The sequence below is a fragment of the Macaca fascicularis genome, chromosome 9 (genome assembly GCF_037993035.2).
Source record: "Macaca fascicularis isolate 582-1 chromosome 9, T2T-MFA8v1.1".
Taxonomy (NCBI): Eukaryota; Metazoa; Chordata; class Mammalia; order Primates; family Cercopithecidae; genus Macaca; species Macaca fascicularis.
The window spans coordinates 71724419-71751982 of NC_088383.1; the positions used below are offsets into that span (position 1 = coordinate 71724419).

The 27564-nt window shown below is 39.0% G+C and overlaps 1 protein-coding gene across 14 annotated transcripts in view; it reads right to left on the reverse strand.

The window, feature by feature from the left end:
• Positions 1 to 2252: 2252 nt before the first annotated feature.
• The window catches only part of ADK (adenosine kinase), a 563812-nt gene continuing 538500 nt past the window's right edge, over positions 2253 to 27564 (reverse strand). For all 14 annotated transcript variants that reach the window (XM_074001748.1, XM_074001746.1, XM_005565442.5 and 11 more), the window contains one exon: positions 2253 to 2958. In XM_074001748.1, coding sequence (XP_073857849.1) covers positions 2934 to 2958 — 25 coding nt within the window. In that variant the 3' untranslated portion in view covers positions 2253 to 2933. The remainder of the gene's footprint in view (positions 2959 to 27564) is intronic.

Genomic DNA, 27564 nt, shown 5'->3' on the forward strand with positions numbered 1-27564 from the left:
GTGTGCACCACCATACCCAGCTAATTTTGCTTTTCTCTGTAGAGATGGGGGCCTCACTATATTGTCCAGGCTGGTCTTAACTCCTGGGTTCAGGTGATCCTCCCACATCAGTCTCCCAAATTGCTGGGATTATAGGCATGGGCCACCACACTCAGTCCTCTTTTGCTAAGTATTATTCCACTGTTTGAATGTATCAGTTTATCTGCTCTCCTGCTGATGGACAACTATCCCTTTCCAGTTTTTGGCAATGATGAATAAAACTGCTACAATTCCTTTGGTGGACATATACTTTCACTTCTGTAGGTAAATACCCAGAAGTGAAACAACTGGATGAAAGAATAGGTGTATGTTTACTTTTTTATAAAAAACTTAAGGGCCTTTTCCCAAAGTGGTGGTTCAAGTTTACTTCGGCAATGTTCAGTGGTTGTTCAGTCCATCAGCAATGTTGCTGCATGTCCTCTCCAACATTTGGTGTTGTCATTTTAATTTTAGTCATTCTAGTGTAGTAGTATTCTCAATGAGGTCTTAAAATTCATTTCTCCCATGATAACAATGTTGACACTTTATCATGTACTTATTAGTGACTCATATATCTTCTTTTGTAAAGTATCTGTATTTTTGAGTATAAGAGTATTAAGATACATTCTGCATATAAATTCAGATATATGTGTTGTGATTATTGTATCCTGGCCTGTGGGGTATCTTAAGGGTGTCTTTTGATGAACATAAAGTTTTAATTTTTTGAAATCTAATTTATTAATATTTTTGTTATATAGTTAGTGCTCTCATGCTCTCATGGTTCCTTCCAAGAACTTTTGCTTACCCCAACTTGTGAAAATATTCTCCTGTTTTCTTCTATAAGTCTAATAGTTTTAGCTTTTCTGTTGTGACCATGATTTATCTCTAATTTTTTGTATGGTATGAGGTCAGGGTCAAAGATTCATTTTTTTTCCTTATGCATATCAAGTTTTTATAGCATCATCTATTGAAAATATTTTCCTTTCCCTATTGGATCGCTTTGGCACCACTGTAAAATATCAAACTACTTTACATTTAAATTAATTGCACTATAGATAGTCCTCAACTTTCTATAGTTCAACATACAAGTTTTTGACTTTATATATTTATTTATTTGAGACAAGGTCTTGCTCTGTTGCCCAGGCTGTAGTACAGTGGTGTGATCATGGCTCACTATAGCCTCAGACTCCTGGGCTCAAGCGATCCTCCCAACTCAGCCTCCTGAGTAGCTGAGCCTACAGGTGCAAACCACCACAGCTAATTTTTTTTTTTTTTTTTTTTTGAGATGGAGTCTCACTCTGTTGCCCAGGCTGGAGTGCAGTGGTGTGATCTTGGCTCACTGCAACCTCCGCCTCCTGGGTTCAAGCAATTCTCCTGTGTCAGCCTCCCAAGTAGTTGGAATTACAGGCACCCACCACCATGCCTGGCTAATTTTTGTGTTTTTAATAGAGATAGAGTTTTACCAACATGGTGGCCGGGTTGGTCTTGAACTCTTGACCTCAAGTGATACCTGCCTCATCCCAAAGTGGTGGAATTACAGGTGTAAGCCACTGTGCCCAGCCTGTGGCTGGATAATTTAAAAACTTTTTGTAGAGGTGGGGCCTCACTTTGTTACCCAGGCTGGTCTTGAACTCCTGGGCTCAAGTGATTCTCCCACCTTGGCCTCCCAAAGTGTTGGAATTACAGGCGTGAGCCACAGCGCCTGGCCAAATCCTTTCCTATGATTTGAATTCAGTTTTACAAACATTATCTTTTTTTCTTAAAAAAGAAAAAATCATAATGATAGTAAGAGCAGCTACTTATTAAGCATTTACAAGGCATTAAAACAAATATCTTATACTTGGTAATCTCTCTCAAATCATCTCAATGACCTGCTATGTAAGGGTTATTATCCCATTTTACAAAAAGGAAACTGAGGTCACATATAAAGGTAACTAAGTCTGACTCCAGAAGTCCAATTATACCATTTTGTCTTCCTTAAACAAAGGATTTATTGGTCTCTGATAGTAAGTTATTCTTCAGTGTATTTGTTGCTGTTCTTCATAATTCCATTAACAAACTGGGTAACATTTCAGGGCCCAGTATTAAATAATGATCTTTCTTCCTCAGTTTGCCGTACACAGGGAAAAGACAGAAAAAAATTCCTATATGACAAGTTTTTGTTTGTATCAAATTACAGAGTTCCAAAAGACTATGACTTGAATATTGTAATACAACTTAAATTTGGCACATTATTTAATTATCCAAAGTTTATTACATGTTTGAGTGCACATTAAAGAGATTATTTGGCATAATTTGACAAGATAAAATTTCTGTACCTTATTTGACTATCAGGTATATATGTGGTATATTTATGTATGTGTGTGTATAGACACACATATACTCCTAAATTAAATATATTTGTATAAAAAGCTAAAGATTACTATGTTAAGATTAATTCATTAAAAAATCTATTATATTAAATTGCATCTGCATTCAAAGCAGAAATGTAAAAAAAGAATCAGTGTACTAAATACACATGAATTTACAAAGTAATTGAAAATGAAATAAAAATTTATATTGAAATGTTATAGTTTTGTTTAATTGGCATTTAAGTGGCACTATCAAACTATGGAAATAAACATCATTTTTTAGATTGTTGAGATAATAAAGATTCTACAAGCATTACCGTACCCTTGTACCCTCTAAATTAAGATTCAGCATTATTATAGTAGGAAAAAATGGCAGATAATTTTCTTCTTTATTAATATGGGAATTCTCAGGAAGCAATCAGGGCAGTGTCTGCACTCCTGGGCTTGTGCTTTTGGCTCTTCCATCAGTGGAAATCTGGCTTCTCAGGAAAGGTGCAGCCAGTCCGTCTAATTATGACGCTTGCTGCATAGTGGCCAGCACGGATACATTCAGTCAGAGGCTTGTCAGAGACCAGTTGAGACAGAAAACCTAGAACACAGGCAAAAAAGAACGTGAGTGTTGTGTGACAGCAGCAGAAATGTTATACTGGGTCAGACCAATATATGATCTAAGCACCTATCTCATTCTTCAGCCTTGACAGTAAGAGAAAGTCTTGAGCGTTGCTATTAGGGAGGTCTTTTTTTTTTTTTTTTTTCCCCCCGAGATAGAATCTTGCTCTGTCACCCAGGCTGGAGTGCAGTGGTATCATCTTGGCCACTGCAACCTCCGCCTCCCAGGTTCAAGCAATTCTCCTGCCTCAGCCTCCTGAGTAGCTGGGACTACAGGCATATACCACCACTCCCAGCTAATTTTTGTAGTTTTAGTAGAGATGGGGTTTCACCATGCTGACCAGGCTTGTCTTAAACTCCTGACCTCGTGATCTGCCTGCCTTGGCCCGGGATTACAGGCGTGAGCCACTGTGCCTGGCCGCGAGGCCTCTTCCCAAACATCATAAGCGTCCCCTAATATTTATTCTAAAGAGCTCAAGTTGCGACACAACAACTTGCCATCAAGTCAATCTGGTCTTTTTTTTTTTTTGAGATGGAGTTTCACTCTTGTTGCCCAGGCTAAAGTGCAATGGCATGACCTCAGCTCACTGCAATCTCTGCCTCCCAGGTTCAAGCGATTCTTCTGCCTCAGCCTCCCGAGTAGCTGGGATTACAGGTGCCTGCCACCACGCCCAGGTAATTTTTGTATTTTTAGTAGAGATGGGGGGTTTCACCATGTTGGTCAGGCTGGTCTCAAACTCCTGACCTCAGGTGATCCACCTGCCTTGGCCTCCCAAAGTGCTGGGATTACAGGCGTGAACCACTGCACCTGGACAGGGAAGCATGTGTTGACAGGGTCTCAAAATCAACACGGTGAAACCCCGTCTCCACTAAAAATACAAAAATAAATTATCTATACTGGTAATGTGTATATATAATTATACATACGAGCAATGAACAATTAGAAGTTACTAAGAATAAGCCAGGCATTGTGGCTCACGCCTATAATCCCAGCACTTTGAGAGGCCAAGACGGGTGAGTTGCTTGAGCTCAGGAGTTTGAGACCAATATGGGCAACATGGCGAAATCCTGTCTCTACAAAAAATACAAAAATTAGCCAGGTGTTGTGGTGCATGCCTGTAAACCTAGCTACTCAGGACGCTGAGGTGAGAGGATTGCTTAAGCCAGGAAGGTTGAGGCTGTGGTCAGCTATGATTACATCACTGCACCCCAACCTGGGCAACAGAGTAGGACCCTGTCTCAACAATGAAAAAATTAAAAATTAATATTAAGAATATTTATCCATATTTATTCTAAGGTACTTCACATACTTCAAATATTTGAAGTACCTTAAAATAAATCTGACAGAAGTTGTATAGGGCCTGCACATTGAAAATGACAATGCTGAGAAATATAAAAGAAGCCTAAATAAATAGAGAGACATAAAGTATTCAAAGGTCAGAAGATTCAATATTATCAGTTCTGCAGGATTTTTTTCTATTAATTCATTGGAATACCAATAACAATTCTAGCAGGTTTTTCTTATAGAAACTGACCAGCTGCTTCTAAAATTTATATGAAAATTCAAAGGACCTAGGTTAGTGAAAACTCAACTTTGAAAAAGAAGAATCAGGCCAGAGGATTTATACTATCTGATTTCAAAATTTATTATAGAATGATAATAACCAAGACACTATGGTATTAGCATATAGACAAATAGATCAATGGAACTGAACAGAGTCCAGAAATAAACCTACTTCTGTATGGCCAACTGATTTTTGACACAGGTGCCCAAACAATCCCATGGAGAAAGGATACTCTAACAAATTGTGTTAGAACAATGGATACCATGTGTGAAAAAAAGCATTTCAACCTTTACCTTACACTATCTACAAAAATTCACCTGAAATGAATCACAGACATAAATGTAAGGAGTAACATTCTAAAACTCTTGAGGAGAAAACATAGGAAAAAATCTTAGTGATCTTGAGTTTGCTAAAGATCACTTAGTAAGATGTAAAAAGTACAAACTTTTCTTTTTTAAAAATTTATTTATTTTTGAGACTGTGTCTCACTATCATTCAGGCTGGAGTACAGTGGCACAGTCATGGCTCACTGTAGCCTCAACCTTCTGGGCTGAAAGCTCTTCTCCCACCTCAGCTTTCCCAGTAGCTGGGACTACAGGCGTGTGCCACCATGCCTGGCTAATTCTTGCATTTTTTGTAGAGATGGGGTTTTGCCTAGTTGCTCAGGTTGGTCTTGAACTCCTGGGCTCAAGTAATCTGCCTGCCTTGGCCTCCTAAAGCTCTGAGATTACAGGTGTGAGCTACCACACCTGGCTAAGAATACAACTTTTATAGAAGAAAAAATAATTTGAATTTTGTCACAATTAAATACTTGGTACCTCAATAACAAGAAACAACTCAATACAAAGTAGGCAAAAGTCTTTAACATTTTAGCAAAGAAGATAGATGCCAAATAAGCATATGAAATGTTCAATATCATTATTTCTTTAAAAATGCAAATTAAAATCACAATTAGATACCACTGCACACCCACAGAATGGCTAAAACTGAAAAGACTGACTATAACAAGTATTAGCAAGGGTGCGATCAACTCTCATACACTAATTGTGGGAATGTAGAATGGTGAGACCACTTTGCAAAACCACTTGTCAGTCTTAAAAAGCTAAACATACGCATATCATATGACCCATTCTATTTCTAGGTATTTACCCAAGGTAGATGAAAGTACACATCCACACAAAGACTTGTAAATGAATGTTCACAGCAGCTTTATTTGTAATAGCCCCAAACTGGAAACAATCCAAAAGGGGATGAGAAGGAGCAGGAAGGCATGATTAGAAAAGGCCATGGGAGCAGTGGATATGTCCATAGTGATGGTTTCATGGGTGTACACATATGTCCAAAGTTATACAATTGTACACTTTAGATATGTACAGTTTATTGTATGTCTATTATGCCACAATAACTGTGAAAGAAGAAAAAAAGGATAATTGCAAATAAGGCAGGTCAAGAGCAGAAGAATCTGGGCTACCTTCCCCTTAGGGGAAACCTGAGCTGTTGCAGTAACACTCAAATGCTCAGAAGAGCAGATGATAATGAGCAACTGTGCTGCAGCTAGGCTTCTGGGCCTTCCCTGAGGCCCTGGGCAGCCTGAGGGGAATGAAGGTTAATTGAGAAGCTGTGGTATAATGACCTGTAGAGAACATTATAAGTGATTTATGTCCTTCTTCTTCTACCATTCTGACCACACAGACTTTTCCCAGTCAGATTTAGGGAATGCTCTGTATTAGATTAAATAAATAAGTATTCCCAACCAAAGAATAAAATGAATATGGTTAATGGAATGATGTATTTTAAAGACATTTGCTGACACTGTAAAAATCACTCTCTCGAGAGGTTTAGTAAGAGTATTTTATCACTGAGTTTTCAGGTAACAGTCAAAAGTCAATATTAACTTTTCTGCCAAACTGTGAGGCTAAAATGCTCAGTCCACACAGTGAATGGAGCAGATGCCAAATTCAGAGTCAGATCAGCTTACAATGCAAACATGTCTATTAGACGCCTTATAAGCAACATCTGTTTTCTTCATTCCCCCTGGTATGATCATTGTGAGAAAAAGAAAAAGCTTATGTTTATGAAATATTTTTGTGAAGCAAAACCACCAGCATCCTTCTTCTAAGAAAACTAGATGATGAATGAAGTAAGTATTCTGAAGAGTGTTTTGCTTTGACAAGTGGAGAACCTGGATGCTGAAAAAAGCTAAGATCTTTGCCCAAGGTGAATGTCAGTTTTTCAATAATCTATTTTAAAAACCAACTAAAATGAAATACAGATACTACATAATCAGTTATAAGCAGAGTCTTCAAAAAGGAGCTGATGTGAATCTTGAAAGTTGTATAAAATTGTTTAAATAAACAAATGGAGCTTATATTTAAAGAATTGTAGGGAATCCTTTTATAATGTAAGTAAACATCCCCAAGATACTTTTATTGTGGAAAAGATACATAACATAAAATTTACTATTTTAACAAATTTTGAATGCACAATTCAGTGACATTAAGTACATTCACAATGTGCAACTATTACCTCTATGCATTTTTAGAACTTTTTCATCACCCCAAAAGAAACTCTGTACCCATTAAACAATACTCCCCACTCCTCTTTACCTCCAACCCCTGGTAAGTGCTACTCTACTTTTTGTCTCTATAAATTTGCCTATTCTAACAATATTTGTCTTTTTGTGTCTAGCTTATTTCACTTAGCATAATGTTTCCCAATATAATTTTAGTTTAGATTTTTAATTATTAGCCTGCTTAAAGTGTATTTTATTTGAAAATAATTCCAAATTCAGAAAAAAGTTTGCAGGAATAAAAATAGTACAAAAAGCATCTGTACATCCTTTACCCAGGTGCACAATATTGTTAACATTTTGCATCATTTGCATGTACTCTTTCTCTTTATACAATTTTATTTCCCTGAACTATTTGAGAGCAAGTTACATTTATCATATCTTTTTACTTCTAAAAACTTCAGTGTATCTTTTCTGAGAATAAGGATATTCTCTTACATAGCTACAGTGTGGACATCAACATCAACTTCAGTAACACTGTTATCTAATCTACTGTCCATATTTCAATTTAGTCAATTACCCAATAATGTCCTATATAGAAATTTTCTCCTCTAGAACAGAATCTAGTTTAGGATTTAACTGATGTACCTTTATAGTTTTTAAAAATCTGAAACATTTCCTCAGATTTTGACTTTTGAGATATGGACACTTTTGAAGAATACAGTCATCCCCTACCTAATTTTTAATTTATTTGTTCATTTATTTGAGACAGGGTCTTACTCCAATTGCCTAGGCTGGAGTGCAGTGGCGTAATTTTTTTTTGGCTCACTGCAGCCTCAACCTCCCTAGGCTCAGGTGATTCTCCCACTTCTGCCTCCTGAGTAGCTGGGACTACAGGTGCACACCACAATGCCTGGCTAATTTTTTTTGTACTTTTAGTAGATGGGGTTTTGCCATGTTGCCCAGGCTGGTCTCGAACTCCTGGACTCAAGCAATCCACCTGCGTCAGTCTCCTAAAGTGCTGGGATTACAAGTGTGAGCCACTGTGTCCGACGCATTTATCCCATTATTTATTTATTTATTTTCCCATTTTTAATAGACTGATTCTGATTTTGGGTTTGTCTAACATTTTCTCATGATCATGCATTCCCAGGCAGACTACTACACATATTATGATGGATCCTTCTCAAAGTGTCCCATTTAGAGGTACATCATGTCCATCTGCTGTTCACTAGTGACTGGAATTTTGATCACCCGATCAAGGTGTTGTCCTACTTCTCCATTGTATAGTACCTATTTTTTCCCTTGCATCTAACAAGCAGTTTGTGAATAGACAATTTAAGATCACATAGGCCAGGCGCGGTGGCTCACACGTGTAATCCCAACACTTTGGGAGGCTGAGGCAGGCAGATCATGAGGTCAGGAGTTTGAGACCAGCCTGGCCAACATGGTGAAACCCTGTCTCTACTAAAAATATAAAAATTAGCCAGGTGTGATGTCACGTGCCTGCAATCCCAGCTACTTGGGAGGCTGAGGCAGGAGAATTGCTTGAACCCAGGAGGCGGAGGTCACAGTGAGCCGAGATCATGTCACTGCACACCAGCCTGGGCAACAAATGTGAAACTCCATCTCAAAAAAAAAGAAAGGAAGGGAGGGAGGGAGGGAGGCAGGGAGGGAGGAAGGAAGGAAGGAAGGAAGGAGGGAAGGAAGGAAGGAAGGAACCAGAGAGAGAAAGGAAGAAAGAAAGAAAGACTGAGCAAATCCTCAAATCAAATTTGGCTGGGCATGGTGGCTCATGCCTGTAATCCCAGCACTTTGGGAGGCCAAGTGTGGTGGATCACAAGGTCAGGAATTCGAGACCAGCCTGGCCAATATGGTGAAACCTCGTCTCTACTAAAAATACAAAAGTTAGCCAGGCATGGTGGCAGGCGCCTGTAGTCTCAGCTACTTGGGAGGCTGAGGCAGGAGAATCGCTTGAATCTGGGAGGCAGAGTTTGCAGTGAGCCAAGTATCACGCCACTGCACTCCAGCCTGGGCGACAGAGTGAGACTCCATCTCAAAAAAAAAAACAAAAGTCACATAAATATTCTGTTCTTTATCAGAAGTTCCAACCCCCCTCCCACTCCAGGTGTGAAATGATTTTCACATTTACCAGTCAGCCCTCACCATTCTACCATAAACAAGAGCTTACCTCTTCTCCCATTTATTATTTTAAATCTATTTATTATCAGTAAGAATGCACAATTATTTTTATTTTATTTGTTTGGTGGAGTCTGGAGCTCCGTCACCAAGGTTAGAGTGCAGTGGTATGATCTCGGTTCACTGCAACCTCCACCTCCCAGGATCAAGCGACTCTCCTGCCTCAGTCTCCCAAGTAGCAGCTGGGACTACATGAGCCACCATGTCTGGCTAATTTTTGTATTTTGAGTAGAGATGGGGTTTCACCATGTTGGACAGGCTGGTCTCAAACTCTCAACCTAAGGTGGTCTGCCCACCTCAGCCTCCCAAAGTGCTGGGATTACAGGCGCAAGCCACCACGCTCGGTCCACAATTCTTTTTAAATTAATGGTTCAATTCTTTTTAAATCAATGGTTTATAATCCCTTACAGCCCTTAATTAATTTGGTCCTTAAAATATTCCAGTTTTTGCCAGTGGGAGCCATTCAGGCTGGTGGCTCCTGTGTCCTTGAATATGCCATCACATTATTTTTGATCACTTCTTTATGTTCTGCCATAATGTTCTGGGCTCCACTATGCCCTGGAATCAGTCATTTATCTGAGGATAACTGGTTCTTTTTAGCATAGAATGGTATTAGGGACTAAGATCTGCGAGGCAGGTGTGCTCTTTGCTTCTAGACTCTGTAAATGAACAGAGCTAGGAAGTATGCATGTACACATAGTCACGTACACACACACTTATATCCCTAACTGTATATATATGTGTGTGTGTACAGAGACCTAGTTTAGAAATTGAGCTGACACCAGTACTCCCAATTCTAGTCCATCTCCACAGGGTTCTTTCTTGCCTTTCCTTATCCCATTATTTGTATGTTCCTTCTTCTATAGTGAGAACCTATTTCCCAACAATATCAACAAATTTATTTATTTACTGACTTTTGTAATACATCTCAAATAGTTTCAAAGTCACTTCATCCCTAACTTTAAAAGAAAAAAAATCCAAATCTACTAAAAAGAGTTTAGGGTTAATTTTCTGTTCTCTGATGTAGTTAAATACTGTGTTCAGCATGTTACTCAGATTGGTTCTCTTTTTTACCCCCTTTGGGGAGCTCATTTTACTTAAGAAAAGATGGGAAAAAGTTGGGTTCATGTTTTTCAGTTTGCTTTCAGTTTTAGTCCCATTTCTTACATTCTATCCTTATTGATTTAATATTTAAAAAATATGTAGAACATTAACATGTTTCTAAAAGTAAAAATTCTATAAAAGATATGCTCAAAGAAGTGTCACTTTCTTTACCATGTCCTCCTCCCCATCCTTTGTAAGTAACCACTTTCATTGTTTTCTGGTTTATCTTCCTGTATTCTTTTAGTAAAGGTAAGCAGATGTATGCATGTTTTCTTCCTTTTTTTCTTTTCTCTTTTTTTTTTAAACACAAAAGGAGGTAATACAGTTACCCTTTGCTTTTTTTTTTTTCACTTAAAAGTATCTCTTGGAGGCTGGGTGCCATGGATCAAGCCTGTAATCCCAGCACTTTGGGAGGCTGAGGCGGGCGGATCACCTGAGGCTGGGAGTTTGAGACCTGCCTGGCCAACATGGTGAAACCCCATCTCTACTAAAAATACAAAAATTAGCTGGGTGTGGGGGCAGGTGCCTGTAATCCCAGCCACTTGGGAGGCTGAGGCAGAAGAATCGCCTGAATCCAGGAAGCAGAGGTTGCAGTGAGCTAAGATCGTGCCACTGCACTCCAGCCTGGGCGACAGAGCGAGACTCCATCTCAAATAAACAAACAAAGCAAAACAAAAACAAAATCTCCTGGAAATCATTCTACATCAATTGGTAGAGATTTTTTTCATTCTTTTTTACTGCTACATAGTACCTCCATGTATAAATACACTGTAGTTTAATCTATCTCCTATGTGTGGACATTTACATGGTTTCCAATATCTTAAAAATATAAACAATGCTGCAATGAATAACCTTTCACATATGTATTTCTGTGTTGTTAGGGGCGTATCTTCAGGATAAATTTTAGAAGTAGAACTGCTAGGTTAATGAGTAACTATATGCATATATAGTTTTATTGGTGATTCTTCTTCATAGAGGTTTAAGGATTTTGTATTTCTACTAGTAATGTAAGAGTGCCCGTTTCCCCACAACTTCACCAATATAGTATACTGTCCAGCTTTTGAATTTTTGCCAGTCTGATGGGTTAGAAATAGTTCAGCATAATTTTAATCTGGATTTCTCTTATTAAGTGAAGCTGAACATCTTTTTATATATCTTTAAATAACAAATCTCTCTGTGAATTAATTTTTATCTTTTGCTTATTTTTCTATAGGATGTTTGGTCCTTCACCCTCTATTTTATTATTATTATTTTTGAGACAGAGTCTCCTCTGTCACCCAGGCTGGAGTACAGTGGTGTGATCTTGGCTCACTGCAACCTCCACCTCCAGCATTCAAGTGATTCTCCTGCTTCAGCCTCCTGAGTAGCTGGGATTACAGATGTGCGCCACTATACCTGGCTAGTTTTTGTATTTTCAGTAGAGACGGGTTTCACCATGTTGGCAAGGCTGGTCTTGAACTCCTGACTGCAGGTGATCCGCCTGCCTCGGCCTCCCAAAGTGCTGGGATTACAGGTGTGAGCCACCATGCCTGGCCTCAATCTCTATTTTTAAAAGTTCCCTGCATTTTAGGTATATTATTCAAATAAAGTGTTTTTCAAAAAAAAAAAAAATACCAACAATAACAATATGCTATTAATAGATACAAATACTGTACTGTATCAGCAAGTAAAGAAAGTCCTTTTTCATATTTCATTCACTGAAACACAGCCTCAGGCCCCAGAGTGTGGTTGGTAAACACAATAGCAGATAAATGTGGCTTGCAGGTATTAAAAAAAAAAAAAAAAAAAAAAAGGCTAGGTGGGGTGGCTCATGCCTCACCTCTAATCTGAGCACTTTGGGAGGCTGAGATGGGAGAATCATCTGAGCTCAGGAAACCAGCCTGGGCAACATAGGGAGACTCATCTCTATAGAAAAAAAAAAATTAGTTGGGTGTGGTGGCATGCACCTGTAATCCCAGCTACCTGAGCTTGAGCTGGGAGGCTGAGGCTGCAGTGAGCTGTGATTGAGCCTACTGTACTCTAGTTTGGGCAACAACAACAACAACAACAAAAACAAAAACAGGTCAAGCATGGTACTTAGTGGGGCTGAGGCACACACATCATTTGAGGCCAGGAGTTTGAGACCAGCCTGGGCAATGTGGCAAAATTCCGTCTCTACAGAAAAATTCAAAAATTTAGCCAGGCATGGTGGTGCATGCCTGTAGTCTCAGCTACTTACTCAGGAGGCTGAGGTGGGAGGATCACCCAAGCCTGGGAGGTTGTGGCTGCAGTGAGCTGTATTGTACCACTGCACTCCAGCATGGGAGACAGAGTGAGACAGTATCTAAAACAAAACAAAACAAAACAAAAACAAAAATATCTGCTCTTTTTAGAACAAGATTTGGGCTTACCAAGAGTCCAAAAAGCAAAATCTTAAAAAACTGACTTTGAATGTGTGTTCAATATGAAAAAGTCTCCAACAACTCATATGCTGAGGCCGTTGTTGTTGACTTTTTACTTTGGTTCCTTCTCTCTATCCTTTTACAGATAGGCGTATCAAGCTGGACCTCTCAGGCTTTTCCAGCTTTAGGAGACATTATAGACTTCAGGTCCTCTAGCTGTTGAGGCATAAGGTGAGAATCTCTCATCGACAATAAATTGGGTTCTTAGGGTTATTGTTAGCCGGCTCTGAATCTTGGAACAATCTTTCCAAATAAACCTCTGTTCATTAACAATTGGTGCACCTATTATCTTCTGGTTGATTTTATTTAGACTTTTACTGATGTTACGAAGTGTGATCAATAAATTGACAAATTATATCTAGTATTTGACATGAGACCTGAAACATATGTTTAAGTTGTGCAAAAAGAGGAGATGCTACACTAGTTTCCTCAAAGCACACAGAGGTGGGATTGCTGGTGTGGTCAAAAGGCAATGTAACTTAAGCTGTCTATTCCATGTAGTTACTGTAGAAGAGATATAACATCTAGAATTTTCTTAGTGTCGTTTATAGAGAACCGAGAAATATTGTTAGTGGGTATGGAGGCCTTAATGGAGACACTTAATAAGAGCTAGGGATATTTTAGAAGGAAATGAACAAAGTCTTTATGAGTCCATTTTCTCTTTTCCATCTATAGTTCCTTAACAGTTTTTCATGGTAGCTGGAACTTAAAACTCAGTAGACTGTGTACTGTCATTCTACATTCAGCAGCTTGTCAACAAGTAAGCAAGCTGCACTTTATAAACTTGGAAGAATAAAGTTTTGTTTTTGTTTTTGTTTGTACTCCTGGGCTCAAGCAATCCTCCCACTTCAGCCTCCTGAGTAGCTAGAACTACAGGTGTGTGCCATTATGCCTGGCTAACTTTTCTATTTTTTGTAGAAATGGAGGAGTCTCACTATGTGGCCCAGGCTGGTCTGAACTCCTGGGCTCAAGCAATCCTTCTACTTCAGCCTCCCAAAGTGCTGGGATTACAGGTGTGAGCCTCTGTGCCCATTCAGAATACAGTTTTACTAATTCACTTTTTACAAGTATGTATTATGCTGAAATTGTTTTCCCAAAGATACAGTACAAATACATGTCAGTGGCTCTATCTTTATCTTCTTAAATAGTTCCCAGAAACCTTTTATATATAGTAGACCACCATATGCCTATGTAGAGTTTAAACATTTTAAAGTTTTTGGATATATATATATATATACACACACACACACACACATATATAATTTGTTCTAAAAAAACTCATTTTACACTAAATTTAAGTTATTATACATCGAGGTAGTACACTGTTCACCTGGAAAAATATACAAATGTTTATGTGTTGAAAATATATTTTAAGCCACATAAATTTAAAGGTCAGAGAATACCGTGAATAGATAGCAATACCTCATATATATAAAGTCTGAAGCCATAGCAGTTCCATGGTCATCCATATTACACCTATAAGGACCCCTCAGGCCTTCACTAAGATATTATTTATTTTTAAGAAAGCAAGTAAAAAATTGTTTTTCTGATTATAAAAGTCATACCCAATAACTGTAGAAAATGTGGAAAAAGTGAAACAGTAAAATTAGGAATAAATAGAAAACATACACAATCCCATTAAAAATAATAATCAGGGCCGGGCGCAGTGGCTCACGTCTGTAATCCCAGCACTTTGGGAGGCCGAGGCAGGCAGATCACAAGGTCAGGAGATTGAGACCATCCTGGCTAACACGGTGAAACCCCATCTCTACTAAAAATACAAAACCAAAATTAGTCTGGTGTGGTGGCTGGCGCCTGTAGTCCCAACTACTTGGGAGGCTGAGGCAGGAGAATGGCGTGAACCCGGGAAGTGGAGCTTGCAGTGAGCTGAGATTGGCCACTGCACTCCAGCCTGGGCGACAGAGACTCTGTTTCAAAAAAAATAAATACATAATAAACAAAACATAAAATAATAATAATAATCAGGCCAGGCGTGATGGCTTGCACCTGTAATCCCAGCACTTTGGGAGGCCGAGATAGGTGGATCACTTGAGGTCAGGAGTTCCAGACCAGCCTGGCCAACATGGTGGAACCCCATCTCTACTAAAAATACAAAAATCAGCCAGGTATGGTGGTGTGCGCCCATAATCCTAGCTATTTGGTTGGCCGAGGGATGAGAATTGCTTGAACCTGGGAGGTGGAGGTTGTGTTGAGCTGAGATTGTGCCACTGTATTCCAGCCTGGATGACAGGGTGAGACTCTGTCTCAAAAATACAATAAAATAAAAAATCAATACTATTTAACATAGTATTGGGGAAGTCCTAACAAGAGTAATAAGACTAAAATAATTTAAGAATTGTAAAGGGAGGCTGGGTGCAGTAGTTTGTGCCTGTAATTCCAGCACTTTGGGACGCTGAGGTGGGCAGATCGCTTGAGCCCAAGAGTTCAAGACCAGCCTGGGTAAGAAGGTGAAACCTCGGCTCTAGAAAAAATACAGAAATTATCTGGGCGTGGTGGCACGTGACTGTAGTGCCAGTTACTTGGGAGGCTGAGGTGGGAGGATTGCTTGAGCCCAGAAGGTCGAGGCTATAGTGAGCTGTGAACATGCCATTACCTCACTCTAAAAAAAAGAATTCCAGATGTATCAATGAGTTAAATGTACATGGCAAAACAGTAAGACTTTTAGAAGAAAATAAAAACTATCTTTATGTCCTAGAGGTAGAAAACATTTCTTAAATAAGTCACAAAAAAAGCAGAAAGCAGAAAGTGAAAGGTTGATTAAACTGTGCTAAAATGAAAACTTCTGGCCGGGCACAGCAGCTCATGCCTGTAATCCCAGCACTTTGTGAGGCTGAGGCAGGAGAATTGCCTGAGCCCAGGAGTTTGAGACCAACCCTGGCAATATAGCAAGACCCTGTCTCTACAAAAAATAGGAAAATTAGCTGGGCATGGTGGTGCAAAGCTTTAGTCCTAGCTACTTGGGAGGGTAAGGTAGCGGGGACTGCTTGCGCCCAGGAGTTTGAGGTTGCAATGAGCTATGACTGTGCCACTGTACTCTAACCTGGACTACAGAGTGAGAACCTGTCTCAAAAAAACAAACAAAAAACCCCAAACCCCCAAACCTTCTGCTTTGCATATGATACCTTTAAAGGGAGGAAATTTAAACAAGTAAGTTTCTTTTTTTGGGGTACAGATGGGGCCTCACTAGGTTGCCCAGGCTGGTCTCCAACTCCTGGTCTCAAGTGATTCTCCCACCTCAGCCTCCCAAGGTTTTCGAATTACAGGCATGAGCTACCACACTGGCCTGATCCTGATTTTATAATTTCTACTTGTGTTTCCTTCCATTTTTAGTCTTTAGTCAGATTCATGCAGTACATTTAGAAATATGTTTAGTCAAAATAGTAAAAAAAAAAAAAAAAAAAAAAGTGTGTTGAAAAAAGTTGTTTTCTAGAGTTGGGATGACTTTTTTCTTGTTTTCCTTATGTATTAAACATTATATAATAAGCTACATTACACTTTTAAAATCAGATCTAAGTCAATACACCTTTAAAAAAAACCATGGGAACTTTATTCAGAAAAAATGGTTATTAAGAGCAACCATTCAAGAGTTTCAGCTAAATGATGTTTTATTTTAATAGTTTCCCACTCATGCCTTTGGATTTAGTTAGTAATTGCAGCCACTGGATGAGTTTTCCACAAGGTAAATCAGTACAAGTATCAGTATAAGTAGAATGAAATTGGTCACTCTTCTTAGGAGATTCCTCAAGCACATAAAAATCATCACTATTTCCTGTATTTTACTCTTAGGCTTAGGGAAACACAGGCAATTTTAGAGAAGGCAATTTAGAAAGTTTCTGAGGGAACCTTAGCACAATCTTTCTTTCCCAAATGAAACTTCCTCTTACAGAAGCTATATACCAAGTAAATCAGTACGCATCTTTTGAAACGGAAATTCAAGGACTAATACTTCCCTCACAGGGAATGCCGGGGGGATTTCTAACAGAATTAAGAAGGATAATCACACTTAGAATGGCTATCACATGATAGTAATGAAAACAAGTATTTTGGTAAAAACTGTGAGGTCACTGGCCATCGGACACATGTCTAAGCCATAGCACCTTAAGGCAGTGAAATTGATGACACTGGGAAACACAGACCATGCATACACACCCAAGATGTTGGTAGAATAAGATGGATGGAAGAAAGGTTTTTCCACCTGGGTTTAAAAAAAAAAAAATTATAGACTTTATATTTTTGGGCAGTTTTAGGTTTACAAAACAATTAAGCAGAAAATACAGAGAGTTCCCAAATCTTCCCTCATCCCCTTACTCCCCAGTTCCCCCTATGATTACAATTTTGCATTAGTTAGTGGGTATATTTGTTGCAACTGATGAGCCATTATTGACATATTATCATTAAATAATGTCTATAGTTTACATTAGGGCTTACTCTTTGTGTAGTATATTCTGTGGGATTTGACAAATATAATAATATACACCATTAGAGTATCACACAAAACAGTTTTGCTACTCTAAAAATCCTCAGTGCTCTCTACCTATTCTTCTCTCTCTCCTTGCACCACAGTTCCAGTCCACGGTAGCTACTTACTTTTTTACAGTCTCCATAGTTTTGCCTTTTCCAGAATGTGATATACAGTCATGAGTTGCTTAACAACGGGTATATGTTCTGAGAAATGGATCACTAGGTGATTCTGTCATTGTGCAAACATCAGAGTGTACTTACACAAACCTAGACGGTATAGCCAGACGGTATAGCCTATTGTTCCTAGGTTACAATCCTGTATAGCCTGTTACTCTACTGAATACTGTAGGTAATTGTAACAAAATGTTAAGTACTTGCGTATCTATACATATCTAAACATAGAAAAGGTACAGTAAAAATAAGGTATTATAATCTTATGAGAGCACTGCCATACATGTGGTCTGTCAATGACCAAAATGTTATGTGGTGCATGACTGTAGTTAGAATCACACAGTATGTAGCCTTTCAGACTGCCTACTGCCTTCTTTCATTTAGCAACATGCATTTAAGGTTCCTTCATGTCTTTTCTTGGCTTAATAGCTCATTTCTTTCTTTCTTTCTTTCTTTTTTTTTTTTGAGACATAGTTTTGCTCTTGTTGCCCAGGCTGGAGTACAATGGTACAATCTCAGCTCACTGCAACCTCCGCCTCCTGGGTTCAAGCAATTCTCCTGCCTCAGCCTCCTGAGTAGCTGGGACTATAGGCGCCTGCCACCACGCCCAGCTAATTTTTGTACTTTTAGTAGAGACAGGGTTTCACCATGTTGGCCAGGATGGTCTTGAACTCCTGGCCTCAAGTGATCTGCCTGCCTTGGCTGCCTAAAGTGCTGGTGATTACAGGTGTGAGCCACCATGCCCAGCTAATAGCTCATTACTTTTTGTTGGCTGAATCATATTTTATTGTATGGATAATGTTTATTCATTCACCTAGTGAAAGATATCTAGCTGCTTCCAAGTTTTGTCAATTATTAATAAAACTGCTATCAACATATGCGTGCAGGTTTTTGTGAAGACATAAGTTTTTAAATCATTTGGGCAACCAAGGAGCTGATTCCTAGATCATATGGTAAGAGTATGTTTAGTTTTGTAAGAGATTGCCAAATTGTCTTCCAAAGTGGTTGTTTACCATTTTGCTTTTTTTTTTTTTTTTTAACCAGCAATGAATGAGAGTTCCCGGTGCTACACATCCTTGCCACATAGGTTGCACAGATAACCTCAGGATGTTGGAAAATAAGATGAGTGAAATATTTTTCAATTAAAAATTTCTTAATATTTACTTAAAAGAAAAACCTCCCCAAATAAAAGGAACTGTTTAAAATTACATGCATTATATCCCAAACTCATTGATCTATTCCAGTGCTTTATCAACTTACTCACTTTGTTGTGTGTTTATGGTCTTCAGAAGGCACTGTGACAAGCCATGGAGAATTCACCTCAGACTTGTTTGGTATTCTCCATGGCTTTGGCTCAGATCCCTAAGGACTGGGTGCAATGATCTAATTAACCATTTGCATTCCTGATTGCAATAATCCTATGATTTCCCTGCTGCCTCTATCCCTCATCCCACCCTCGCTCATTCACTTAAATTACCAATGTTCTTTATCCATGAATAATATCAAACTTCACACTGTATAGTAGTGACAAGCTAATTACACAGTTATTAAGAGATAATATGGGAGTAGTAACATAAGTTATCATGTAATTACCTTTGTTTTTAGAAGCATTACCGTGTAATTAAAGCAAACCTGATATATTTTAGAGCAACTAACAGTACTAAACTCAATTCTCCCTGCACAAACTTTGTTCTTAGTCATTTCTGGGTCAATCTGGTTTTTCAATTCTTTGTTTATTTTCCATCTTTCTTAGCTATCTGTCCTTTAGTGATGATTTATATGCTGTCTTAAACCGGCCTGTTCAACTTACTTCCTATACCAGTGATTACCAGATATATGCTGCCACATTATATACGAGGCAGTCAACTTAAAGGTGCTACATTCTTTTTAAAGGTTTTATTTTCATTATCTCTAGCTGATTTAGGAAAGGAAATAAGATACAAATTATAACTTTGACTAATTTGAATCCTCAATTTACTAGACTCATGCCATGACTGCTTCGATACTACGTTTTTATTATAAGAAACAAAAGAAAGTAAAAACCTGGAATCTATCAGAAGTACCTGGATTCATTCCATCAACCAACAGCTATTGAATGTCTAGGTACTGGGCTTTGGGTGCACCAGAGGAGTCAAAGATGGATAAAACACAGTGTTTGTCCTTGAGGGTTTTATAGCTTTAGGAGAGAAAGCCACATATGCACTTTAAAAATAACATAACACCTCAATTTGGGGACATTTACAAACGCATCTTGGAGAAGGTGACATGAGCTGGGTGTTGAAGGAATAACATTTTGCAGAGATAGACATTATAAGCAGAAAAAAAAAGCCGTGCTGTTGACAGGACAAAGTTTATTTTGCAATATAGTCAAAGGTCAGCTGAGTTGGGAAAGACAAAACCAGGAAAGACAAAATGGGGACATATTGTCAAGGATCTTGTATGATGTGATACGGACTTTTTTTGAGACGGGGTCTCATTCTATCACCCAGGTTGGAGAATAGTGGCGTGATCTCAGCTCACTGCAACCTCTGCCTTCCAGGCTCAAGCAATCCTCCCACCTCAGCCTCCTGAGTAGCTCGGACCACAGGTGTGTGCCACCATGCCTGGCTGATTTTTTGTATTCTTGGTAGAGATGGGGTTTTCCCATGTTGCCCAGGCTGGTCACAAACTCCTGAGTTCAAGCGATCCACCAATCTCAGCTTCCCAAAGTGCTGGGATTACAGGTGTGAGCCACCACACCCGGCCTGATTTGGATTTTATACTATAATAAATAGAGAGCCAACAAAACTCTGATACAGGGGAGGCATATTACATTGCTTTTGGGCAGCTAACCCTGGTAGAAGTGTGGAATATGAACTTACTAGGAAAGAGACTGCTTGCAGAGAGATCAAATGGGAATCTACTGCAAAATTCTTTCCAGAAATGGTTCTCAAAGTGTGTTCCCCGAACCAGCTGCTTCAGTATCACTTAAGTCCCATCACGGACCTACTAAATCAGAAACCCTGGGAGAGGGTCCAGCAATAGATCTTTTAACAAGTGTTCCAGATGATTCTGATGCACACTCAAGTTTGAGAACCACTATTCTGGGTGATAGATAGTAAGGGAAGAAGAAAAATAAGCAAGTTTGTTGATTTGATGTGGGTGTTGACAAAAGTTAAACAGCTAAGAACGATTGTGTGGCTTGAGGTAAACAAGCTGTGGAAAATGAAACATAGGTTATGTCCCAGGCTCAGTGCCTTCACTAGAGATTTTCACTGCCTCCTTTGTGGAGGAGCTACTTTTATCCCACTCACACCTATAAATGAAGGAATGGCAGCAAAGATCCTAGGTAGGACAGGGCAAGGTTCTATTACCTGCTGAATTAAACCCTTCCTACTGGACATTTTGGTGAACCAAATCCGTAAGTTTGAGAGTATGATGTGTGTATTAGGGGACTTGAGAGTGATGTCAGCCATCAACTTGGAGATCTACTAGATAACTTTAATATATCTTATGAAATCTTGACTGGAGCCTCTGACCTGTATGTTATTGCCTATTACAGCAGGAACCGTTGTTCAGGATTATGATCCTGAGAATAAATTTTTCATATCTGTACTATAACTACTTAGTGCAATTGTTATTAAATACCACCTTCTTTCCTAACACGTGTATTCTCTCCATAGCATGCTTTATTTTAAGTGACACTAAATGTAGTATGATCAGTCTCTCTGTTTCTGGATTAGTCACGTACACACCCAGGCTGGAATGCAGTGGCACGATTGTGGCTCACTGTTGCCTTGACCTCCTGGGATCAACAGATCCTCCCATCTCACCATCCTGAGTAACTGGGACTATGGATGTTTGCCACCAGTCTGGCTAATTTTTAATTTTTGATAGAGATAGGGGTCTCACTATATTGCTCTGGTTGGTCTTGAACTCCTGGGCTCAAGTTATTGTCTCACCTCAGCCTCCCAAAGTGCTGGGATTATAGGCGTAAGCCACTGCACCTGGCCTAGCATGGGTTACTCTTAAACCAAGTTGACCTGATCCTCAAGTATGGCCTACTCTATTTCCTGACTCATTCTAACCCCTTCTTATAATATAACTCAATAACCAAATTCCTAGAAATATTGACTAAATGGTCTTTGCTTGATGGTAGGGGCAAATCGGTTTGCAGCTGTACATGTGATTGATATATTCATTTATTTAACTAATATTTGCTAAGTGCTCTATGCCAGGCACTGTGCTGGGTCCTGGGGATATGCTGGTGAATAAGACACATAAAGTTCCTGTTCTCCTGAAACATACATTGTAATGGGGGAGATAAACAAAAACAAGTAAACAAATAAATAAGACAATTCCAGAGTGTTAAGTGCTACTATGAAAAAGAACTGGGTAACAGGAGAGAATAATAGTCAAGGGACCCATTTTAGATAGGATGATTAGAGAAGAGTTGACTTTTAGTGAGTAGGGGAGGAACATTCTAGGCAAAGTAAACTCCACTGTACAAAGTGTCTAAGGCCTGAAAGAAGACTGACAGTATAGCTACAGCATGCAGGCAAAGGTGAAAATGGAATGAAATAAAGATACAAGCATAGCAGATCGTATAGATTCTTTTACATCACCATAGGAGCTTGGATTTTTAGGCTAAGTGTAGTGAGAAGCAACAGCAAGGTTGTAAGCAGGGGAGTGAAATAATTCAACTTATTCCTAAAGTGATTATTTTGGCTGCTGTATAGAAAATGGAATGAAGTTCCAGAAAGAGTGAAGGCACAGACATCAGTTAGGAAACTACTACAGTAAGTGGAAAACAGGCCTAAGCTAAAGTCATGACAAAGAAATACAAGTGGACAAATTTGAGATACATCCTTAAAATGGAATCAAAAGAACTCACTGATGGTTTGGAGAAAGGGAATGGAAGGACTCAGGAAGGACGTCTAGGTTTCTAGCTTGAGATACAAGCTGTTTGATGTTCCGTGTATTGTATGATAGATGGATCACGTTGTAGGGAACATTTTCAGAACTATAAATATGGGAAGAAGGTAGTAGACAAGGCATGCTAGCACAATGTTTACAGAGCCCATCCACGTATTACCCTTTTAAGAAAAATCACTTCCAGCACTGTGGAATGTTTTGTGCACATAAATTCAACCCTTACTATTAAATGGACCAAAGGGTAGGCATCTCGTTCAAGGGCAAACAACTTATGGTTCTCCTAGTGTCCTACTTATGACATTGTATAAAAAGTGAATTGAGTTAATAACCCCATGTTCTCTTTTAGGAGCCAGAATGGAAAACAAAGGCTGGGAAGCTGACTGTGACACAGGAAGATGCAGATACGTAATGCAGCTCAGTAGCATTAATTAGTGAAGCACTGGAGTGAAGATCCAGTATCCGCTGCTGAGGTCTCTAGAACTGACATGAACCTACAATCACCATCTGGCTATACTCTCAGTGAAAACTTGTCATTCTGGCTCTTGCTTCAGACTTCTTTGAGACCCCTCTTATAATACGTAACACTTAATGAATCCTTATTATGTATCAGGTGTTGTGCTTTATATATATTACTTCATTTAACTTTCATAATAACCCAAATGAGATAGGTACTCATTATCTTCATTTTTATAAATGAGGAAACTGAGGCTTAGAGATATTAAGTAACGACCGGGCGGGGTGGCTGACGCTTGTAATCCCAGCACTTTGGGAGGATGAGGCGGGAGGATCATGAGGTCAGGATATAGAGACCATCCTGGCCAACATGGCAAAACCCTGTCTCTACTAAAATACAAAAAATTAGTTGGGTGTGGTGTCCCATGCCTGTAGTCACCAGCTACTTGGGAGGCTGAGGCAGGGGAATCGCTTGAACCCAGGAGGTGGAGGTTGCAGTGAGCCAAGATCGTGCCACTGCACTCCAGCCTGGTGACAGAGCAAGAGTCCATCTAAAAAAACCCCCCAAAAACAAAAAAAATCAACAAACAAACAAAAAAAGAGAAGTAACTTGTCCATAGTCTCTCTCATAGTGTGTGCTGCTATAACAGAATACTTGAGACTGGGTAATATATAAAGAGCAGAAATTTATTGTCTCACAATTATGGCAGCTTTGAAATTCAAGATCAAGCTGTTGACATTTGGTAACTTGTGAGGGTGGAAGGGTAAACCAGAGTGGAAGAGCAAGCTAGCCAAATGCTGCATGAAGCCTCTTTTATAAGGGCCTTAATCCCATTAATGAGAGAGGAGCCATCATGGCCTAATCACCTCTTAAAGTCCCCACCTCTTAATGCTATTACATTGACAATGCTAGAATTTTACAGGGGACACATTCAAACCACACCAGTCCCACAACTAGTTAATGGTGGTACCAGACTTAAAACCACATCTTTTGATCCAATGTCTTAACCACTATGTTATAATATCTTCCTTACAAAAAAAAAATTCTTTAACCTGAACTAGGTGAAACGGGTTTATGCTCCTTTTGACTGAAGAAATCAGAGGAAACAGTGCCTTGAAGTTCAAATATGGCTGCCCTACTATATCCTGTCCCTCCCCATCCAACAAGCTGTCTCACATGCTGTCATTCTCAAGAAAATTGCAGAATAAAATAAATTACGGTACTATGGGCATTTTGAGATGCACATAAAAATGATATAATCAGAAATCCATATTCTTTATGTTTTCTATTTTTGAATACCTTAATATGGAAGAATGATCTAAATACAACTGTGAAAAGTCAATTTCTTCTACCTTTTGAAAAATTAGAAGAGCAAGTTCTAGAGGTGCCCTCTTATGGAACAATGTTTTACAACCTGCTACTTTGTGGCTTAAAGATTCAATTCAGGGTAGAATTTGGCTTAGAACTATATGCACAGATAAACATGTGACATAGCATTTCAAAGAAAAAGAAAACCCAACATCTTTTGCTGTTCTTTCAGACAGAGTCTGTTACCCTTAGGCTTTAGAACTGGTTATTCCAGAGGTATCATAATTTTTATTAGTCATTTAGACAGGCCAAGGCAGTAGTGCAAGAAGACATAAAAAGTTTACCATAAAGCACTAAATGAATTATTACAGATATGGGAAGATGTACTTCAAATATGATGGTCAAACTTATTTTTCATTTTTGTTTGACTGCAGCATCATGAGAGAAGGTCAAACTTATTTTTAATAAATTTCCAGTTTTCTGTTCATTATTCTAGGTGGGAGTTTTTTTCAATTGTGATTTGTTTTTCTAGACATTTGCAAGAGGTCAGGTAGTGTTCATATGAATGCTTTTCATGAAACTCAGTAGCTAATGCAGTTCCTACGGAAGGTAAGCAACTCCTTACTCTGATGTTTGCCTTTTGCACAATGTGCATCAACTTTTATTGTTAAGACAATGACTAACTTAAAGCAAGCTACAATACTTTAGAATCTGCTTTAATCAAGGTATTTAGAAATAAGGGTGGCATTGACAGTTTTATGTGTTTAGATCACGTTGTGTTACAAAAACATTTAAGTGTAATAAAGATGCAAACTTGATTTTTCTACAAAGACATGTTTTATTTTTATTTTTTGAAATGGGGCTTCGTTTTGTCACTCAGACTGGAGTGCAGTGGTGTGATCACGGCTCACTGCAGCCTTGACCTCCTGAGCTCAAGCGATCCTCCCACTTTGGCCTCCTGAGTAGCTGGAACTACAGGTGTGCACAACCATGCCCGGCTAATTTTTTAATTTTTTTTTTTTTTTTGAGGCGGAGTCTGGCTCTGTCACCCAGGCCGGAGTGCAGTGGCCGGATCTCAGCTCACTGCAAGCTCCGCCTCCTGGGTTCACGCCATTCTCCTGCCTCAGCCTCCCGAGTACCTGGGACTACAGGCGCCTGCCACCTCGCCCAGCTAGTTTTTTGTATTTTTTAGTAGAGACGGGGTTTCACTATGTTGCCCAGGCTCATTTTGAACTCTTAGGCTCACGTGATCTTCCCGCCTTGGCCTCCCAAAGTGCTGAGCTTACAGGTATGAACCACTGCGCCTGGCTTAAATTATTTTATAATTGCCTTACTACTTCTTTTGATTTTTAAGAAAAAAACATCATGCATTTATTCTGCTGGTATAAGTATATATCACTGTATCTTTACATTGGTTTTGGTTCTAATTGTGTTCTAGTGGTAGCCTAATTATCAGAGTGAGAAAAAGTCTGAAAAACCCTTAGCCATTAAATTCATATATTTAACAAGTCACAACCTTGATATCTTGATCTACCTGGAAATACCATTAAAAGTGCTTGGCTATTAATACTAGGGAAAGTTTTAATAAAAGCTAATTAAGCTACAAAACTCCCAAGTGGTTAACTGATTTTAGGGGCTAAATTTCTGGTACTTCTAATTATCCTCTGATGGCTTTACTTAGTGTTTCACAACCATGACAGATGACAATGAAAAACTGCAGTGAAATTCATCCACCCTGACACTGTGCTAAGAACTGGCTTCTCCCTCTCCAAGTAAAATCAATACTCTGTTTGAGTAAACACGTTTACAGCTTTATTAGGATGTCTTGCTTGTTCTGTAACAGCTACTTGAAGCTGTGGTAACAAATCGACTCAACTCAGTTAAATCTAGAGAGCTGGGTAAGAGGCTCATCGATAAGGTTGTTATAAAAATAAACTGCAGGAGATCAGAAAGCTGGAGCAAACAGTCTGGTAAATGTCAATATTTTCCCTTACAGAGGACGACAAAACCAGTGAGATCATGTAGAAAGTCTTTTATCCCCCTTAAAAATGTTACTTGTTTCAATTGAATAATGCATTTCCACTTTTTGTGCACAGCTCTTCTGAACGAAATTTTCACTTCCTAATTCCCATGTGCATCTAGAACAGCAGGTTGATAGAAATACTTGGTCTTTTTCATGTCATTTCAGATTCTTTATTTCCCTCATATTTAGAGACATATTTTGGTCTACACTGACTTTACAAAATGACCCTATCCAAGTTATCTGGAATACCTGTGGTGGTTCAGTCTTACCTTCTTTCTATTAATGAAACAAAATTTTTGTCATCTACATTTGGGAGGACATTTCAATGCAGTGTTCACCCTGGATATAATATCTGTAAGACTGATGTTGTACATTCAAAATGAGGCCTTCAATGTTTTTACATTGAACAAGAGCACATCGTATTGACTTCAAATAGGTTGCACAACCTCCTGACTGGTGGTAGTACATATAAAATGTCTGCTGCCTGTTAGGAGCAAGCCTTCAGAGTGGGTATAGCTCTATCAAACAAGGACTCATAACCCCTCACTTACTTAGATGTTCACAGGTTGCTCAAAGAACTTACATCTGGCAGGAAATTCCCACTTCAATTTGGCTAGCTTAAAATATCCAGATGTGACAAAGTAATGGTTTCCCCTTGCTGAAAAGTGCTCAGATGTAAACTTTTTGTATTTTCTACATAGTCTAGTTAGTAAAATTTTGTTTTGACTTCATATTGCCTACCAATTAGTCCTGAACTCAAACAACAACTTGTGACCCAAATTTTAGAAAACTGATTTTTCAGGGAAAATAATAAACATTAAATTTTGAAATAACTGAAAAAGCTACTGTGCCTGCCAGGGTAAGGTCTGACCTAGCAGATATTTGCATAATGAAAACCAGGCTGGGCGCAGTGGCTCATGCCTGTAATCTCAGCACTTTGGGAGGCCAAGGCGGGTGGATCATCTGAGGTCAGGAGTTCGAGACCATTCTGGCCAATATGACAAAACCCTGTCTCTACTAAAAATACAAAAATTGGCCAGGTATGGTGGTGCACACCTGTAGTCCCAGCTACTCGGGAGGCTGAGGCTGGAGAATCGCTCGAACCTGGGAGGCAGAGGTTGCAGTGAGCTGAGATTACACCACTACACTCCATCCTGGGCGACACAGCAAGACTCCGTCTCAAAAAAAAAAAAAGAAAACCAAAGCTTAAGTGGTGTCAGATGGTGTTAATTGTTGACATGTATAGGAAGTCAATTTAGAGCAAAGTTTCCTTTCGGATAGTTCAGCACAACACACCCTCCCACATAAAGTGAGCAACTGAAAAGCAATGTGTAATATACAGGCAAGTGGTCAGTACAGTAGCTATAAGAAAGAATAACTTTATTGTCCTATAGCTACAGCTATGAGAATAACTTC